The sequence below is a fragment of the Mobula birostris genome, chromosome 20 (assembly GCF_030028105.1).
Source record: "Mobula birostris isolate sMobBir1 chromosome 20, sMobBir1.hap1, whole genome shotgun sequence".
Taxonomy (NCBI): domain Eukaryota; kingdom Metazoa; phylum Chordata; class Chondrichthyes; order Myliobatiformes; family Myliobatidae; genus Mobula; species Mobula birostris.
The window spans coordinates 12,705,893-12,722,546 of NC_092389.1; the positions used below are offsets into that span (position 1 = coordinate 12,705,893).

Sequence of the window (16,654 nt, forward strand, 5' to 3'; positions counted from 1 at the left end):
GGGGGAGGAGAGATATTCTAGTAAATCTTTCCTGCACCCTCTCCTCCCCCCCCCCCCCCCCCCCAAGGCATTCACATCATTCCAGCTGAGTCCATCCCAACTATTTGGATAACTTGAAGAGGTGTTAACATACTTGTTTTAAAATCAAAATGTATGTTGTTTATGCTTCTATTGCACATTGGGGATTAATTTAATAATTATTACAAAACTTTCCTCCCGCTGATTGCCGAAAGAGACTGGCAACAATTTCCTTAACACTCCATTATTGAAGTGTGGGTGAGATCATTATAGCCATCACATGGGAAAGCTGGGAAAAGCCCTGATCTGTTCAAGTAATTGGATTCTTGTTTAACCTTGTTTTATATCCTCAGGTGGGGTTTGGATGGACGAATGGCGTGGTTTTGCAGCTCTTGGATGAGTATGGAGACCAGCTCACATCAGGAGTGATGGAGTTGACCAGCTTCCCCTTCTGCACTTTATTCTCAATCTGTTTTCTGTTCCTTCAGCTCCAATAAAATGGAAATATATATTTTTAAAAAGAAGCCTTATTTTAATTTTGATTATCAATCAGCAACAGAGTTCCAACTGGGTTTGGTCGAGGATTCAGCTTGGTTGCTGATCGAATTTATCAGTCACTCTGTTTTGATGTATGTGTGACAAATAAAGCTAATCTGTATCCTTAAGTCTACTAAAAATGTTAGCTATGTTGTGCTGAAGTTTAATTTGCTGGTGAAGTTGCTGCTTGGTCCTGTCAACAATTTCCTGAATTATCTTTGAAATATTTGCAATTGCATGGAATAAGTGCATAAACAACAATAAGAATATCACAATGAATTGCCTAGTGTTCATTTTTTGTAAATATACAGTGAAGGGATACATGACATTGTACTGTTGAAGGCAAAGTACAAACATTCTAGCTGTTCTAGATAATGCTATGTTAGACCTCAAGTAGTTCCTCAAGGTAGTTATGGCCACTACCTATCAAGTGCTCCCAATGATGTGCGCCTCAAATAGCCTCTGACAAACCAAGCCCAGCTCCTGGCCTTCATGTGTGGCTTAGCTACTAAGCCCGGCAGATCCATTTCTACTGACAGGAGAAGAGGCAAAGGAAGTTACTGGTGCCTTTAAAACCATTTGCTTTGGGCAGATGGGGCTTGTCAGCTGTGGTTAGCAGCTCATCTAGGACAAAGAAAACTTTGATCTCAAACTGCCACTACTTAGTGATGGGGAAGGCTTTGGGAGTAAACCCTAAGCGGAAAATCTGGAGTGGGAGTCCTACATTGAGTTCAATGCTGACTGGCAATTCCTGCCTCCCTGCTGGTACCAAACTGCATCGGTCCCTACTGTTCCTTTGGGGTTATCAGATGCATGGAGCGATAAAGCTTGTGACATAGGTAACAGCTTGCTCTTCATATCGTAGTGCCCAGGCTTGTGTATCTAGACAGGTATGATCGACTCTGCCCGCTGGAGGCCTTCAGCCCTCAAGTAGTTAGTTGCTACAAACTGGTTCTGCATTGTAGGAAGGGGAATGTTAGTGAATGATCCTCAACTCCAAGGGGATGGGGTTTGGGGAGTGCATACACAAGCAGATAAAGGGGTCGTGTAACTACTTAGTACAGTTAGTCTGTCTTTAAACATGTGTCCCATTGATACTTGTATGGAGAACTGCACCTGCGGTAGAAGAATAGAAAATAAATTAAATGATTCCAAAGGTTGCATGTGAAGCATCAAAGTTGTATTTGGAAAATTGGGTTAGAAAATTCAGGTATATATCGAGAATGCTGGACGCAGCCAGTCAGACAGCAACCATTTTGTGTGTGTGGGAGTAGTCATGTTTATGTTTACTTGCACTCAGGTCTCAATCTACATGGTGCTGTTTCATTGCAGGGAGATAACTAATTTCTACGTCTGTATTCGTAGTTTCTAGACAAAATGCAGACAAGCAATTATAATTAATGAATGTCAATAGAATATGTATACATTTCATAGTCAAAGACAAACATGCACTATGTTTTCGATAACAGTTCCAGTGGCTATACTACTGGTGAAAATTGGGTAACTATGGAGGGGGGAGAGGTGCTAAATAACTCAGATGAAGACAACACAGGAACCTTCTCCGCCTCAACTTGTCAATGAATGAAAACACGGCGAAATCTTGTCCTCCATGCCGGCCTCCGTTTGTTGTTACAGACGTGGACCAGTAATAAGCTGTTGGACGAATCATTTTAATTGAGCGCTAGCCCCGCCTATAAGACGTGGCCCAATCAATACGCACATTGATGCAGGCTCAGCGGTGACGTGAACCAATAGGAGATCGCCGCGTTCCTGCGGGGTGGTGCTTGCGGGCTGGTCACGCCGGCGCTTCACGACCAGAAGCCGGTGTGAGGGAGTTATAGCCGTGCGGAAAGAGGCTAGTTATCCGGTAATCGGTGAAACTGCCCGTGAGCCACAAGAGAGTAGCGGATTGGCACGATCTAGATCCATCATTCAGGAGGCGGCAAGCCCGTTTGGAGGCTCACTGCCCGAGTACCGGTACCGTGCGGCCTGAGGCTCAGTCCCGGATACCGGGTGAGTAGGTTATCGGTAATGAGTTTGCAGCTTTGCTGCCTGGGGTGAGGAGCCAGAACTCGTTGGGTTCCTATTTGCTTCAGCTGGGCTACAGTCAACCCAGGCTTCCCGCGCTTGAGATCTGGGGTTGCTGGGTGAACACAGGCCACCCCGATACGGCGCGTGTGTGTGCGCGCGCCTCTCGATTCGACCACGTCACGTTGCTGCGAGGCTCGAGAGGCAGAGGGTGAAGGCGGCCGTGCTGGGAAGCGAATGACTAGGGTAGCGGAACAGAAGGAGTAGGTAGAAGTGGGTGAAATTGTGAATGGAGGGGAGGCTGTGAGGGAATTTCATGTAGTTGGGTGGGAGGAAGGGTAATGGCTGGTTGAGGGATGGGGTGGATATGGGAAGCTGTGGGGCAACGGGGTGATTTGAAGGATGGGTTGGAGGTGGGAGGCTGTGGAGGAACGGGGTAGGTTGAGAGATGGAGAATAGGGTCAATTGAGAGATGGGGTGGGTGGAGGCGCGGGTAAGGGGAATGAATGGCTGGTGGGGGCGGGGGAGGACATGGAGTTGCTGGACAGAACAGGTGGCTGTTGCCTGGAAGGTCTGTTTCCTTTATGTGATTGACACATTGTCAGTTGTAAATATGAATGTTTTGGCCAGCGTGTCTACTTTCATGTCACTGATTTCTCAAAAATAGTAGTGGTCCGAGCACTGTCTCCTAGAGTAAATCATGGTCTTTTCTCAGTCTAAACTAACCTTTCACTAAGGCTTTAGGGCCTTAAGCACTTTCCTGCCTGTGCTGTCCTTTTTAATATCGAGGGTATCAATTTTATTAATCAGACTTTCTCTACTGCAACGTTAAACAACTCTATCTGGGTTTAGCAAATAAGTGCTGTCACCCCTTTGTAAATATGGGGTTTTTCTACAAATGAATTTCATTTCCCACCCACCCCTCGTCTCCAGGGTTTTTGTGTTCAGGTTAAATTGACCAGCTCAGAATCAGATTTAGTATCACGGACATGTTGTGAAATTTGTTGTTTTGTGGCAGCAGTACAGTGCAATACATAAAGAAATACTATAAGACCATAAGATATTGAGTGTTGGCGTGTGCCCAAGTGGTTAAGACGTTCGTCTAGTGATTTGAAGGTTGTGAGTTCGAGCCTTGGCTGAGGCGGCGTGTGTGTCCTTGAGCAAGGCACTTAACCATGCATTGCTCTGCAACGACACTGGTGCCAAGCTGTATGGGTCCTAATGCCCTTCCCTTGGACAACATTGGTGGCATGGAGAGGGGAGACTTGCAGCATGGGCAAGTGCCGGTCTTCCATACAACCTTGCCCAGGCCTGCTCCCTGGAAACCTTCCAAGGTGCAAATCCATGGTCTCACGAGACTAACGGGTGCCTATAAAATAAGATGTTGGAGCAGAATCAGGCCATTTGGCACATCCAGCCTGCTACAACATTTCATCACAGCCGATCCATTTCCCTTCCAGCCCCAATCTCCTGGGCCCTGACTAATCTAATCTATCACCTCTGTCTTAAGTATACCCAATGACTTGGCCTCCATAACTGCCTGTGGCAACGAATTCGTCACACTCTGGCTAAAAAAAAATCCTCATCTCTATTCTAAATGGATGTCCCTTCTGAGTCCTCTGGTCTTAGACGCCCCCTCTATAGGAAACCTCCTCTTTGCATCCACTCTATTGAGGCCTTTCAGCATTTGATAGATTTCAACAAGATTTCCCCTCATCGTTCTGAATTCCAGTGAGTACAGGCCCAGAGCCATCAGATGCTCCTCATATGGTCTCTCTCTCATTATTTCTTACAATAAGAATTATATGTAATTAAATAAGTAGTGCAAAAAGAGAGCAATTTAAAAAAAACAAGCTGGTGATGGGATTGTTTGTCCATTCACCTTTTTCAGATGGGTGTATAATATTGCACTTCTCAGATTGAGGAAGGGTAGGAAACTTAATTTGGGTTTCTGTAGCTTGGGATGCATACAGTTTTATCGGGGTGACCAACCAGTTTTAGTGCTACTTGCTGCATCTGCTAACTTCGTGAGGTGGGTTATGGAAAAAGCCTTGGTACTGAGAAGGAAAAGTAGAAATAAGGAAAGAGTAAGCAGACAGATATACAGGAGATTAAGAATGCACGTCGTAACTGCCAGCTTCAGGTTAAATATCAGTGATGAAATTTATCTATACATACACAATAAGCAGATCAAAAGTGAAGGCAGCAGGTTCTTGGGCCTTGAATGGGCAGCTTATTTCCATCACTGCTGTCTTTGAACACATGGGGTCAAGGATGACTTCTGTTCCAAGTGTGAAGATTAACTGTATAAGTAAGAATCAGGTTAGGCCATTCAGCCCTTTGATATTGCTCTACCTTCATTGGTTTTCTGAAGTAAACTGTATGATGACTCTTTTTTCATTACTTTATGGATAGGTTGTTGGATCCCCTTTGAAGTAATATAGAACAGTTCAGCACAGCATAGACACTTCGGCTAGCGATATTGTGCTGACCTGTTAATCTACTCCAAAGTCAATCTAACACTTCCCTTCTGCATAGCCCTCCATTTTTACTTCATCTGTGTGCTTGTCTTTGAATGTCCTTAATGTATTTACCACTACTCCTAGCAGCTTGTTCCATGCACCTACCCCTCTGTGTTTTAAAAAAAGTACCTCTGACATCTCCCCTTTTCTTTCCTCTAATCACCTTAAAATTATACCCTCTCATATTAGTGATTTCCACCCTGGGAAAAATGCACTGACTGTCCACAATATCAGTGCCTGTTATCATTTTTTACACATCTATCACCTCTATCATCCTCCTTCGCTCCAAAGAGAAAAGCCCGAGTTTACTCATCCTTTCCTCATAAAATATGCTCTCCAATCCAGACAGCATCTTGGTAAATCTCCTCTGCACCCTTTGTAAAGCTTCCATGTCATTCCTTTAATGAGGTGATCAGAACTGTACACAGTACTCCCAAGCAACATGCACAAAGTTCTGGAGGAACTCAGTAGATCAGGCAGCATCTATAGAAATGAATAAACAGTTGATGTTTTGGGTCGAGACCCTTCATTGGGACTGGAAAGGAAAGGGGGGGGGGGTTAGAAGCCTGAATAAGGTGTGGTGGAGGGGAAGGTGTACGAACTGGAAGATGAAAGTGAAACCAGGTGGGTGGAAAAAGTAAAGGGCTGGAGAAGTAAGACTGATAGGAAAGGAGAGTGGACCATGGGAGAAAGGGAAGGAGGAGGGGCACAAGGGGGAGGTGAGAGGCAGGTGAGGAGAAGAGCAGAGGTAAGGCGGGTGGGTGGTTGGACCAGAGTGGGGAATTGAAAAAGGGGGAGGGGGAAAATTGCCAAAAGTTCAAGAAATCAATGTTCATGCCATCAGGTTGGAGGCTACCCAGATGGAATATGAGGGGTTGCTCCTCCAACTTGAGAATGGCCTCTTAGCAGTTGAGGCCATGGACTGACTTTTGGGAATTACGGGGACATCCCAAACAGATTTGCAGGTGAAGTGTTGCCTCAGCTGGAATGACTGTTTAGGGCCTTGAATGGAGCTTAGGGAGGAGGTGACTTGGCAGGTGTAGCAGGTATGAGTGGGGAGGGATGAATGGATACGGGAATCATGGCGGGAGCGATCCCTGTGAAAGTATAGAGTGGGGGGGGGAGGTAAAGATGTGTTTAGTTAGGGTTTCATTGAAGATGGTGGAAGTTGCAGAGAATGATGTGCTGGATGCGGAGGCTCAAGGGTGGTAGATGAGGAAGTCTATTCCTGTTAAGATGGGAGGAAGATGTGGTGAGGGTGGATGTTTGGAAAATGGAGCAGAAACAGGTGAGGGCAGCATCAATAGTGAAGGAAGGGAAACTCCATTCTTTGAAGGACACGTCAGATGTCCTGAAAAGGAAAGCCTCATTGGGAACAGATGCAGTGGAGACAAAGGATCTGAGAAAAGGGAATGGCATTTTTACAGGAGACAGGGTGAGAAGAGGCATGTGGGAGTCAGTGTAGTACAGAAAGAGTTGGGGAGCATTACTGGAAGATGCTTAGAATATGAATTCGGGTCTCAGCCCAAACCATCAACTGTTTTTTTCCACAGACGCTGCCTGACCTGTTGAATTCCTCCAGCATTTTGTGTGTGTGTTCCTCTGGTTGTTACAGTCTTTATTAAAACAGTTATAGACAAATGTGTCTCCACAGAATCATTCAACAGTCTCCCTCAATCAGAAGGCCTGGGTGAGCAATGAGATCTGCAATCTGCTGAGAGTCAGATCAGAGGCAAAGAGGATAACTTCACTCAGTTCTGTGGGCTCTGGATGATGAATCTGCATCAACTGGGTGAATTTGTTTCCAAAACCAATATGATCTCTGACTAGCAAGTGCAGATCAAATACTCTGTGTCACAATGCTTTACGTCCACATCAAGGTTCAACGTGTTGTGTGTTCAGAGATGATCTCTTGCACACCGCAGTTGCAACATTTTTTTTTTGAGTTACTGTCACCTTCCTCTTAAGTTTGAAGGTGTCTGACCTTTCTCCTTTAACCTCTTTCATTAAGAAGGCATTTTCACCCACAAAACTGGTTACTGGATGTTTTTTGTTTTTGCACCATTTTCTGCAAATGCTAGAAACTTGTGTATGAAAATCCAAGGAAATCAGCAGTTTCAAACCACCCTGTCTGGCACCAACAATCATTCCACAACCAAAGTCACTTTGGACACATTTCTTCCCCATTCTGATGTTTGGGCTGAACAACAACTCAACCTGTTGACCATGTCTATGTGATTATATGCATTGAGATGCTGCCACATGATTGGCTGATTATTTGCACTAATAAGTAGATGTACTTGGGTACCTAATACAGTGGCCACTGAGTGTTTCAACTCTTATGATTATTAAATTCTGCTTGTTCTGTTATTTATATGATGACAGGTGTCCAATGTTAATGTTGTGTGTGTATGCAGAACGGAAGGTGAAAAGGTTTTGTATGACTACATGATCCATCAATATAAATTTAAGAAAATATGTTTGTAGACTGCGAGTTTGATTCCCTGACTTCCCTTCTGCAGGTGAACCTTTTTAGCAATGAGCAGGAAGATGGGGCTGCTGATCTGGGCTTCACTTTGTTTCACACTTGCTCACCTGGCTTTGCATGCAGGTATGTCTAACTTAGATTGAGTTCATTCATTCATTTAATGCATTTTTGATGCATTTAATAACCATTACTGTGGTGATGCATCCTATGGAGTATGATTTGAATTTTATGCAAAGTGCCATGGAGGTGTAATCTCTTGAGGGTGAATGATGCTGTCATGAAATTCATCAAACAGACCTCTTGTACTTTTGAATGTAACCTGCACTTGGTTGGATAAGAATAGCACTCCTACCATTTTAGCTCCATGCTATATATAATTTTTTTGCTGTCGTTAAAATTTTTTATTGTAATAAGCTTAATAATTAAAGAATTTATTTAAACTAGAAATAGTTTGGGAGCGGTTGGTTGAAGCTGTAAATTCCATGCATGTTTAATATTTTGATGGTTCTGAGAGAGGCTTCTGTTGATTCAGTATGCAGATTGCTGCTATAAAGTAAGGGTGATTGTTAATGACTTGCTGCACAACAGGTTATCAATGAAATATTAGCTCTCACAGTACAGGCCAGGTATGGGACCCGTTTTGAGAAATGATTTGAAGAGCTTCAACGTAAGATGTTTGAATGGAATGAAATGTGGAATAAGATTTGGTCTCTGTCCTCAAAGCTTTTAACTGAGTCATCCTAAAGCAGTGTTTGCAGGCCAGTATGGAAATATTTGGTCCCGACTGGGCATGAAGGGATGAGTGTTGTTTTTGAATCCTGCTTATAAGTTACTGTTCAATTTTCTCCAGGTTATTTTAATACGGTACCATTGTCTTAAAATTTTATGTTGGAACGTGTAGTAGACTGTTCTCCCCAACAGAGATCACAGATAATGAACAGGAATGCTGAGTTTTAATCTCAAGTTCTCAATAACCCTGCAGCTGTAAACTGTGTTCATGGGTCTATCTGGTTGTCATTGACTAATGTGGAAAAGATTAGGTACATGTGCAACTTCAACAATCTCCTCCAATTGTGTTTTTTTTCCCCCCCTCTTGCAATGAAGGTCAGTCTTTAAGTGGATGTTCATTGTAAACTAAAGTAAAAATGGATTCTTCTCTGCCTCTTCACTTGCTGTTGAGTGTCTAACTGCCTTTATGCTCTTTATACAGAATCAGTTGCAGTGATGTCAGTTGATTTGGGCAGTGAATGGATGAAAATTGCCATTGTGAAACCAGGGGTTCCCATGGAGATCGTATTAAACAAGTATGTGCTCGTAGCCTAATTTAACATCCAAGGACACCTGATTGGAACCTTAAAAGTACTGAGCTTTTGTATGTTGTTGCAGGGAGTCAAGAAGGAAAACTCCAGTTGCTGTTTCTTTAAAAGAAAATGAACGACTCTTTGGGGATAGTGCAGTGGCAATGGTGAGGTTTTGGTACATTGGATACTTAAATAAACAAAGTTAAAATTGATCTATGTATATATTTATAGAACAGAGTGAGTGCTACCTTCAGGTTCTGTTATCTCTTCTTGCCCTACACCCTGCTTGTGATAACTGAATGTGAAAGTTTTGTCTTGTAGCTCTCTTGTATTCATGGATATTCTTCCATTGGAAGTGGGGATGGTGTAGATTAACTGTGAATGCTGACTCTGATAAAACACAAAGAATGACTTTGTTAGAATCAAGCTAAATTGTTTCAATTCCTTATTTTTATCATCCAAGCAGCCATTGTCTTTTATAATAAAAAATAGATTCTGTATGTACCCAATAGGTCAGGAAACATCTGTAGAAAGAGAAACAGTGTTAACATTTTCAGTTCAGCAAATCTTTATCAAAGCTGAGAAAGAGATGTGTCGAGCTTTTTTTTTGTTCCTTCAGCTTTCCAGCATATGCAGTTTTTCCTTGGGCCTTATCTTCTGTTTTTGCTTCAGCCTTGTGAAAGAACGATAATGATTTTACATTTGTTACTGAGGCAGATATTTGCATAACCAAGGTCCTCACAGTTACATGATGAAGAACTTAATAGATTTTTCATCTGTGCATTTCCTAAATTTTGTGCAAATAAGATTTAGAGTTGATGTCTAATCAGTGAATGATTTGCAACCTAGGGTGAATCAGTGTTGACTTCTCTAAGATAGGGTTTTGTTGTGCTACACAGTCAGCGAAGAACCCAAAGGTTGTATTCCGCTACCTCCAGGATCTTCTGGGAAAGCAGCTGGAAAACCCACAGGTCAATCTATACAAGAAGCGTTTTCCTGAACATTGGCTGGTGGCAGCCGAGCAGCGAGAAACCGTTCTGTACAAAGTGTCTGAGTAAGTATTCACTCTATATCATTTAGTGAAGAGTTCCTCACTGTTGGTGCCCAGCAAAGTGACAAACTGTGCCAGTTTGTTATAACATTATATTGTCTGTTTTATTCTGAATCCTTTAACGTTTTGCCCACTTCTGGGGCTGATAACCTGAGCAGTTGCCTATAGATGACACTACAGTTGTTAAAAAGCATGCACCCACTTAGTTCTGAGGTGTGTTCACATGATAAACAATCTAGATTACCTGCTCAAACTTCATCTGGTCAGAAGCATCTGAGAGAATTTTTATTGGTGGTTTTATTGCTTTGAACTATTTCTCACAATATTTGTTTCTCTTCATAGTGAATTATTTTATTCCCCTGAGGAGATATTGGGGATGGTTCTGAATTACTCAAGAAGTTTGGCTCAAGATTTTGCAGGTTGGTCCAATTCTCTACAACTAGCATTATTTCCTTCCTTGGGTTGAGCAAGTACTGGATCGTAACCGATCATGTTAATCCTGCTGAATGGTCACCAACCTGAAATTTTAACTCAATTTCTCCCACCATATTTGCTATCTGAACTGTTCCATATTTCCAGCATTTTCTGTTGTTCTTTCAGGTTTTCAGAATTTGTGGTGTTTTGTTCCTGGCTTATTCTATTGATTTAGCAACTGTACCTTGACGTGGATAAACAGTGGTGTGTTGCTACCCATGTACTGTCAGGGTTACTGTTCAAGTTTTGCTTCCTTGTAATTTGATCATAATCCTAACTCCATCCCATTATAATTTTGTATACCATTCCAGGGAAAGTATTTTAGAACAGAAATTGTCATTGAAACGTCGGTTAAAGTCGATACCTGTCCCCAGCTGGAACCCCGGGAAGAGTTCATTTGTTGACCTCGTATTTGCCTGAGTTTAGCCCGTCTCTTCATGCCTTTTCTATTCATGTACTTGTCCAAATGTCTTTTAAACATTGTAATTATACCCAGCTCTACAGCTTCCTATCACTTCCATCTGTGCTTTGTCTCTGTGATTAGCTAGCTATGAAGATACACCTTACAAAAGTGAACTTGGAATTTGATTCCTTTTCTTGTACTTTGAATAATGCATAGATCTGTCAGGCGCCGATGTAACAGTGTTCACTGATCTCAATTGAATCAAATTAGTACCCCTGTTCAAGAAGAGTTCAGGAGTAATCCTGCCAAAGTAAGTCCTTAACAAACTAAATCACTAACCTGACTGAAGGAACCGGCATGTACATTCATTGAGGATTGTAACAAAGCTTCTCCAGTAATTGGATCAATGCTTTTGAGATGCTAACTAGTTTTTATAGCTGATATGCTGTGGTGTACTCATTTTCCTGCAGAGCAGCCCATTAAGGACCTGGTGATCACTGTGCCTGTATATTTTAACCAAGCAGAAAGGAGAGCAGTCTTGCAAGCTGCTCGGATGGCAGGCCTCAAGGTCCTTCAACTCATCAATGATAACACAGCTGTGGCCCTGAACTATGGCGTTTTCCGGAGGAAGGATATTAATGCCACAGCCCAGGTAGGTGGCATGCTAGTGACAACACAGGACTAGATACAAAAGCAAAGTAAGATAAATGTATTTTATTATTTATTTAGAGATACGGGCCCTTCCGACCCAATGAGCCTGCACCGCCCAGTTATACCCATGTGACCAATTAACCTACTAACCTGTTCATCCTTGGAAGTTGGGACACCAGAGCACTGAGAGGAAACCCACCCAGTCATGAGGAGAAGGTGCAACAATCTCAGGGATTAAAACCATGTTGCTGGCACTGTAGTAGTGTTACATTAACAGCTGTGATACTGTACCACCTCTAGTTCTAATGAGTCTTGTGTGAACAAAGCTGATTTTCAGACCGGGTGATAGAACCGATCTAGATAGTTGTATTATAGATGAATTGGTCTACAAGAAAGTTTAGGTATTTCAAACTAAAAAGCAAAATTACTAAACATTCAATTGAAATGGGAAGAGAAATAGCTAGTTGATTTTAGAAAAGAAGAACATGCTTGACAAACCTGAATTTTCTTTGTGAGGTGACTGAAAAGGTGAATGGAAAAATGTAATGTGCCACACATGGATTTTAAGGTGTCTTGCAGGATAGTAGTGGGGACAGGGGTGATGGAGAATGAAGCAAAAAGGACTACCTTTGGATTTACTGTACTCTGCAATGACAAACCTAAGCCTGGTATTTAATGCTTTTTCAGAATGTGATGTTTTACGATATGGGTTCAAGCAGCACCACTGCCACCATTGTTACTTATGTGACAATGAAGACAAAGGATTTGGGAACACAACCTCAGCTCCAAATCAGAGGAATTGGGTAAATATCTATTGTCAAAGCCTCTATTTTTTGATGATTATTGTATGTAATGCAGTGTGGGTCTTTTGTTGAGTGTTACTGTACAATAATTTACTGAAGATAGGGACTTTAATGAGGTTGATCATCAGAGGATGAAGGCCCTACTACTATCAAACACTTTAAAAACAGTCTAATATTCATTTTATTTTTTATGGAGTAAAATGAAGTTATTCCTGAATTAAATATTGCGCAGTTGTCCACTTTTTAACTGCAGAAGTGGTGGAGGGAGGAGGGGTGGGGAAGAGACTGTAATGTAGAGTAGGTGGCTTTGCTAACCTGACTCTTCTGTGAAAGTAGGAAATCCAAACCTTTGGACAGGTGATCCTTTTAAGCACAAGGTGGGCTCGGATATATACACTTGCATCAATTTAGTTTCATAGTTTTTAAGATTTCAACCTCTTAGATTTTCATAGAATCATAAATTACAGGTAAAGTCATGGGTGCAGGCTACTTAGTTTGGAGTATTATGCTATTTCTATTTTCTAGTTCCTTAGTGTGTTTTTTGTGTCTCGGGAATGACTTGGTAAAAGGAGTGTTTTCAAACATCTCCGTGTATGAGTTGGGGGAAAAAAAAAGTCTGTCTTCATTGTTCAGCAACCTTCTCAACTTTACACTCATTTTTATTATGTTTCTCATCAATGGAGTGCTATACACTGCTCACTCATCCCCATTTTAGTCATTAAACTCCGTGTGGCTCTGGTCTTTAAACTTTTCTGCTTTTTCGTTTTTCTACATCAAATAGCTATCGGTTTTAGTAATTTAAGTTGATGCTATAAATGCAACTCCACAACAGAGTAGACTGCACATTTCTGAGTAGGGGACTCATTTCCCTATTAGGATCTAGGTCCAGAAAGTATCTGGTATTACGTTATTAAGTTCAGAAAGTATCTAGTCTTAATAGTGGTAACATAAATATATGTAGCAGTTATGAAGTGAAATAGATTTTTTGGCACTTTATCAGTATATCTATATCAGCTAGTTGATTTCTTGATGGTCTTGGATGATTGCAACAACAAGCTTGCGTTTATATAAAAATTAATTAATTGCATATCAATTTCATTGTTTAATAGTCTGATGTGCTGTGAAGTACTTTGGAAATGTTACAATTGTAATGTGGCAGCTAATTTACCCATTAACAACAAAGCAACTGGGTGCTGTGGTCCTATAATGTTAGTAATGGATAAACGCCATTTGGAATATGACAAAAATATCCTGTTCTTTACATTGTTGTCATGGATGTTTCCTTTTATATCCACTGTGGGAAATGCTAGTCAGTTGGAGCAATGGAGAGAAGAGCAGTGCAGAATTCCTCGTGTTTAGCAGTGGATAGTGTTGGATTTGGCTCTGTATTCTCTCAAAATGTGAATATCTCTAGTGAAATGCTTTCTTAGTACCACTGAGAATTGTAATTGATCTCATGACCTTCTGGCTCACTGGCCCATAAATTGAAGATGGATTTTGTAGATTTCTTCATTCTTGTACCCTCAGTTTTAACCGAAATCTGGGTGGACTTGAAATGGAATTACGCCTGCGGGATCACCTTGCTGAACTCTTCAACGCACAAAAAAAGACATCCAAAGATGTCCGTCAACACCCAAGAGCAATGGCCAAACTGTGGAAAGAAGCAAATCGTTTGAAAACAGTGCTGAGTGCAAATATTGATCACGTGGCACAGGTATATATTACTAGCTTTGCTACCTCTGGAAGGCTCAATGTACAGTCAGGACTTTACATCATCCACCTTTAAACTGTTTTGTGTATCTTCTGTACACCATGCTGAAATCTGTTGGAGAAGGCCATTCAAATTTTTATGCTTGTTGGATAGATTTAAATCAATGTTAATCTGCATTCTCTATATTACCACCTGTGTGTGTCTCCTTTTGGATGTTTCCATTAAATATGCTTTCACCACCCTTTAAATATAACGTAAACTGTAAAACATTTCTCTTTATCTCACCTCTGGCTCTCTTTGCCAATTACTTTAAATCAATCTGGTCGTGACTGAACTTTTAACAAGTCTTCTGTTTTCTTGCAGATTGAGGGACTTCTTGATGACATTGACTTCAAGGCTAAAGTAACAAGACAAAAGTTTGAGGAACTATGTAGTGATCTGTTTGAGAAAGTTGCAGACCCCGTACTTCAGGCTTTAAAAACAGCTGAGTTGCAAATGGTGAGTGCTTCCAAACAACAAGATGTGACCAAAGATCTCTTTTGTGCTTATGTGATTTTCTGTAATTGGGGGTTTTAACTTAATTTTGCCATTTTCTTCAATGGTAACCTGTTTAACATTCTACCAATAGAATTTTTACATTTGCCACGTAACAAGTCATAGGGATTTGAACTATTTATCCTTGCATAAGATATCTTGTATTCAGTATTTAAAAAGCAGCTTAGAAATACAGTGACTTATTGTGGATTCCCTATAGGGCAAGGGTTCTCAACCTGCAGTCCGTGTACCCCTCAGTTAATGGTAGGGGTTCATGGCGTAAAAAAAGGTTGGGAACTCCTGCTATAGGGCACAGTGGCAGCTGAATTTCAAAAATAAATTTTCTGATGCTTCATTTTCTGAAAGATCTCCTCTCTTATAGGAAGAGATTGATCATGTAATTCTGGTGGGTGGAGCAACACGAGTTCCCAAGGTGCAGGAGGTTTTGCTAAAAGCTGTTGGAAAGTAAGAGTTCTATTTTACTTTGCAGTGTAAATTCCAGTCTTGTCTTCATTTTTGTTCTCTTTCTGAATAATCTTCCCTTGACAATTTCTTGTCAGTAAAGAAGAGGCAGAATGGATTTGTGTTTGGTTACCCAGGTTTGAGGTAGAAAGTGGATGATATCCACATGTTGTACCTGTGGACTTTAAAACTTAGAAAGGCATCATACAATATTCATGTTAATAAAAATTAATGCCCTTTGACTATAAAGGGTGATGCTAGTGGGTACAAAATTAGTTAAGGCTTTAGGAAAGAATTGTGGCAAATGCTGTTTTTTTTTGGGGCAGTTCATTATCCCAATAAGTGACAAGGCTGCAGTTTCTTGCATACATTGACTACTTGGGGGTTGGAAAAGTGGTGCAATACTGAAATTTGTTGTTTACACTACGTTTAAAAGATTCCTTGGGGTATGGGCAAAATGTGTCTAATATTGGACATCACAGCTTAGAAAGGAAGTGAAGCAGCCTTTGAAGATATGTAAGAGATTAGCTCCAGGGATGAATGATTTAGTTAGTGGTTAGTTGAGAGAAACTGCAATTGAGAAAGGGAAGGGTGGGGAAAAAAAAAGCTTAAATTATCAAAAATTTAACTGAATGGGAAACATTTTCACATGCCTGAAGATTGATAACCATAGATGATTTGATTTTTTTTTTACAAGCCAATTTCTGTACTGTTGAATCAATAGTCTCTTGGCTGTCCTGCTTGGGACTTGTAACTGATGTAGCCATGCTGTTTAAATTGCTGACCCTCAACCATGTATTTGAAGCACGAGTTATAGATTTTGCTACCCTCTGTTGAAACTTGATTTTGCTCTTAAGTGGCTTAGTTGTAATTGTTTCTCTATAATTATTTTCCTAATTTTGAATCTTTAAATACCTTGTGTTGGCACACTGCATTCGTCTTTTACCACTGAGCTTACTGCTGGTTTGTGGCATGCTGCAGAGTCTTGTCTCATCCTACATATGAAATATTTTGAACATCTTGTGGGAAGTGCTAAAAACCTCAGATTGGTGTGGTGCTTGACTGGGAAATAAAAAGGTGATAAATTTCCTTGTAATGTTTTCCCCTTAAAGGAAAACTGCTGTTTTTTTGGTCCTGATAAACTTAGTTGTGTTTACTGTATAGAAATGAATCAGTCATTTGAAGAGACTTTGCATTGCCACCCATTATGGAAAGTGGTTAAGGTGGATTTTGCTGTGGCTCTTTGGTATTTCTTGTTGTCTGTCAGTATCTAGTGTTTTGTTTCTCCTTTTACAGGAAGGAGTTGGGCAAGAATATAAATGCTGATGAGGCAGCAGCAATGGGAGCAGTCTATCAAGCTGCTGCTCTAAGCAAAGCCTTCAAGGTCAAACCCTTCCTCATCCGTGATGCAGCTCTCTATCCTATTCAGGTAAATTTTATATTACTTTATGTATATTCACAGGTAGGTGTATTTCAAACACTTGTTTGCTGAAGGTTACAGTTTCAATAATGCAAATGAGTCATAAGTCAAGCTAGAATTGGATATTGTCCAATCTGTGCAATTAACTGGTTTGGCTTGAATTGTGGTGGAGTGTAAAAGTTTGTTTGGAGTATCTAAGGAAAAGTAGCTTAGAGTTTGTGCTTCTAGTCACTCCCACTCTGAAGTCCATG

The 16,654-nt window shown here is 41.1% G+C and overlaps 2 protein-coding genes across 7 annotated transcripts in view; both read left to right on the top strand.

Moving 5' to 3' along the window:
• treh (trehalase (brush-border membrane glycoprotein)) overlaps positions 1–822 on the top strand; it is a 47,720-nt gene extending 46,898 nt beyond the window's left edge. For 3 of the 4 annotated variants that reach the window (XM_072238156.1, XM_072238157.1, XM_072238155.1), the window contains one exon: positions 372–822. In XM_072238156.1, coding sequence (XP_072094257.1) covers positions 372–515 — 144 coding nt within the window. In that variant the 3' untranslated portion in view covers positions 516–822. The remainder of the gene's footprint in view (positions 1–371) is intronic. The other variant, XM_072238158.1, reaches the window with a different exon arrangement.
• A 1,502-nt stretch (positions 823–2,324) lies between these two features.
• Positions 2,325–16,654, top strand: part of hyou1 (hypoxia up-regulated 1) — a 42,789-nt gene continuing 28,459 nt past the window's right edge. For 2 of the 3 annotated variants that reach the window (XM_072238159.1, XM_072238160.1), the window contains exons 1-12: positions 2,326–2,568; positions 7,628–7,716; positions 8,804–8,897; positions 8,980–9,058; positions 9,794–9,948; positions 10,288–10,364; positions 11,293–11,474; positions 12,161–12,276; positions 13,804–13,990; positions 14,351–14,485; positions 14,904–14,986; positions 16,280–16,412. In XM_072238159.1, coding sequence (XP_072094260.1) covers positions 7,644–7,716; positions 8,804–8,897; positions 8,980–9,058; positions 9,794–9,948; positions 10,288–10,364; positions 11,293–11,474; positions 12,161–12,276; positions 13,804–13,990; positions 14,351–14,485; positions 14,904–14,986; positions 16,280–16,412 — 1,314 coding nt within the window. In that variant the 5' untranslated portion in view covers positions 2,326–2,568; positions 7,628–7,643. Of the gene's footprint in view, positions 2,569–7,627; positions 7,717–8,803; positions 8,898–8,979; positions 9,059–9,793; positions 9,949–10,287; positions 10,365–11,292; positions 11,475–12,160; positions 12,277–13,803; positions 13,991–14,350; positions 14,486–14,903; positions 14,987–16,279; positions 16,413–16,654 lie in introns of all 3 variants that reach the window. The other variant, XM_072238161.1, reaches the window with a different exon arrangement.